The 2,138-nt window shown below is 27.8% G+C and overlaps 1 protein-coding gene across 1 annotated transcript in view; it reads left to right on the forward strand.

The window, feature by feature from the left end:
* Positions 1-197: 197 nt before the first annotated feature.
* LOC117099956 (DNA ligase 1-like) overlaps positions 198-2,138 on the forward strand; it is a gene marked incomplete at its 3' end in the record, with an annotated part of 3,569 nt that continues 1,628 nt past the window's right edge. Inside the window, exons 1-6 of the mRNA XM_033239489.1 lie at positions 198-223; positions 462-608; positions 886-1,032; positions 1,263-1,409; positions 1,642-1,788; positions 2,062-2,136. Of these exons, the coding sequence (XP_033095380.1) occupies positions 198-223; positions 462-608; positions 886-1,032; positions 1,263-1,409; positions 1,642-1,788; positions 2,062-2,136 (689 nt within the window). The remainder of the gene's footprint in view (positions 224-461; positions 609-885; positions 1,033-1,262; positions 1,410-1,641; positions 1,789-2,061; positions 2,137-2,138) is intronic.

Raw genomic sequence — 2,138 nt, forward strand, 5'->3', positions numbered from 1 at the left:
ATACGAAATCGGATTATATATTTGTGCTCAGGCTAAATGAAAAATGCTGCGAATTGGAATCGAGACTAATTGAAGAAAAGGAAGCTCGAGAATTAGTGATTAAAGTATTAACGGAAGGAACAGATGAGTTAAAGAATGTTTGCTACGAAAGAGATAAATTACTGAAGGCATGTGAAATTGAAATAACTACAATCAAAATGGAACTTCAAGCTGCGAACAATAGGTAATAATATGTACACCATTTTGTTTTCTATAAAATAAATATTAGTATTATTATAATAGGCCTACATATTATTTATCAAATGCATACCATTACGAAACTACATCTATTTGTAATTTTGAAGAGGAAGACCGCTGCATTCTTATTGGTAAGGTAGTAAATAAAATTCTAATAACATAAAGTACAGTAAGTAATAATTTATACAGATTCTTAACTTACAAGAACTTTATACACTTTGCAGAGAGGGCGTTCGAGAAACACTGATTAGAAAATTAGAGGACGAAAATAAGGATTTAAAGAACGTATCTTTTAAGAGAGATGGATTATTAATGACGTACGAAACCGAAATGAAATCTATCAAAGGTGAACTTGAAGCTGCGAATATCAAGTAAGCAGAATGTGGTACTGTATAATATGATATTTCGTGAATGGCATTTTCATGCAGAACATGTCATTTCAAATGGTTCATAGGCCTACTCTAAAGGAATACTAATAATACTACTACTATTAAAAATAAAATAAAGTACATTATTTAAAAAAAATGCCTTCATCATGTATAAGTATATTTGTAAAAACATAAGGAATGATTAACTAATATTGATGTATATCGTATGAGAGTAATAAATAATAATTATAAATATGTATGCACTGTTTAATTTTTTCAGAGAACATGCTAGAGAATTAATGATTAAAAACTTGGAGAAAGAAAAGGAAGAGTTAAATAATGAATCTAATAAGAGGGATGAGCTGTTGAAGGAGAGTGAAATTAAAATTGAAGCATTAAATCTTCAACTTGAAGCTGCTAACAAAAGGTAAGTATTTAATATGATGTAAAATGTATAATATAAATACATTTAGGCCTTATTAATAGGCATATGCTTATAAGTATGCATAATATTACTTTATATGATGATACAAATTATTATAAAAGGTGTCGGAAATAGGGTGGGGTTTACTTTCCTATCCTCTGAATCACCCAAGTTAAGAAAAAAGAATAATAAATAATAATTATAAATATGTATGGACTGTTTAATTTTTTCAGAGAACATGCTAGAGAATTAATGATTAAAAACTTGGAGAAAGAAAAGGAAGAGTTAAATAATGAATCTAATAAGAGGGATGAGCTGTTGAAGGAGAGTGAAATTAAAATTGAAGCATTAAATCTTCAACTTGAAGCTGCTAACAACAGGTAAGTATTTAATATGATGTAAAATTTATAATATAAATACATTTAGGCCTTATTAATAGGCATATATGCTTATAAGTATGCATAATATTACTTTATATGATGATACAAATTATTATAAAAGGTGTCGGAAATAGGGTGGGGTTTACTTTCCTATCCTCTGAATCACCCAAGGTAAGAAAAAAGAATAATAAATAATAATTATAAATATGTATGGACTGTTTAATTTTTTCAGAGAACATGCTAGAGAATTAATGATTAAAAACATGGAGAAAGAAAAGGAAGACTTAAATAATGAATCTAATATGAGGGATGAGCTGTTGAAGGAGAGTGAAATTAAAATTGAATCATTAAATCTTCAACTTGAAGCTGCTAACAACAGGTAAGTATTTAATATGATGTAAAATTTATAATATAAATACATTTAGGCCTTATTAATAGGCATATGCTTATAAGTATGCATAATATTACTTTATATGATGATACAAATTATTATAAAAGGTGTCGGAAATAGGGTGGGGTTTACTTTCCTATCCTCTGAATCACCCCAGGTAAGAAAAAAGAAAAAAAAACAGAAGGAATGTTATAATCAAAAATAATACTAAAGTAAGTTTAGTACAAATGATAATAAATATGAGCTGTGTATGTTTTACAGAGAAGAAGTTCTTGAATTAATGATTAAAGAACTAAAGAGAGAAAAAGAGGAATCTTATGAGAAGTGGGATGAACTGT

Source organism: Anneissia japonica, unplaced genomic scaffold (genome assembly GCF_011630105.1).
Source record: "Anneissia japonica isolate Jap-2015-1 unplaced genomic scaffold, ASM1163010v1 scaffold201744_len3877_cov102, whole genome shotgun sequence".
Lineage (NCBI taxonomy): Eukaryota > Metazoa > Echinodermata > Crinoidea > Comatulida > Comatulidae > Anneissia > Anneissia japonica.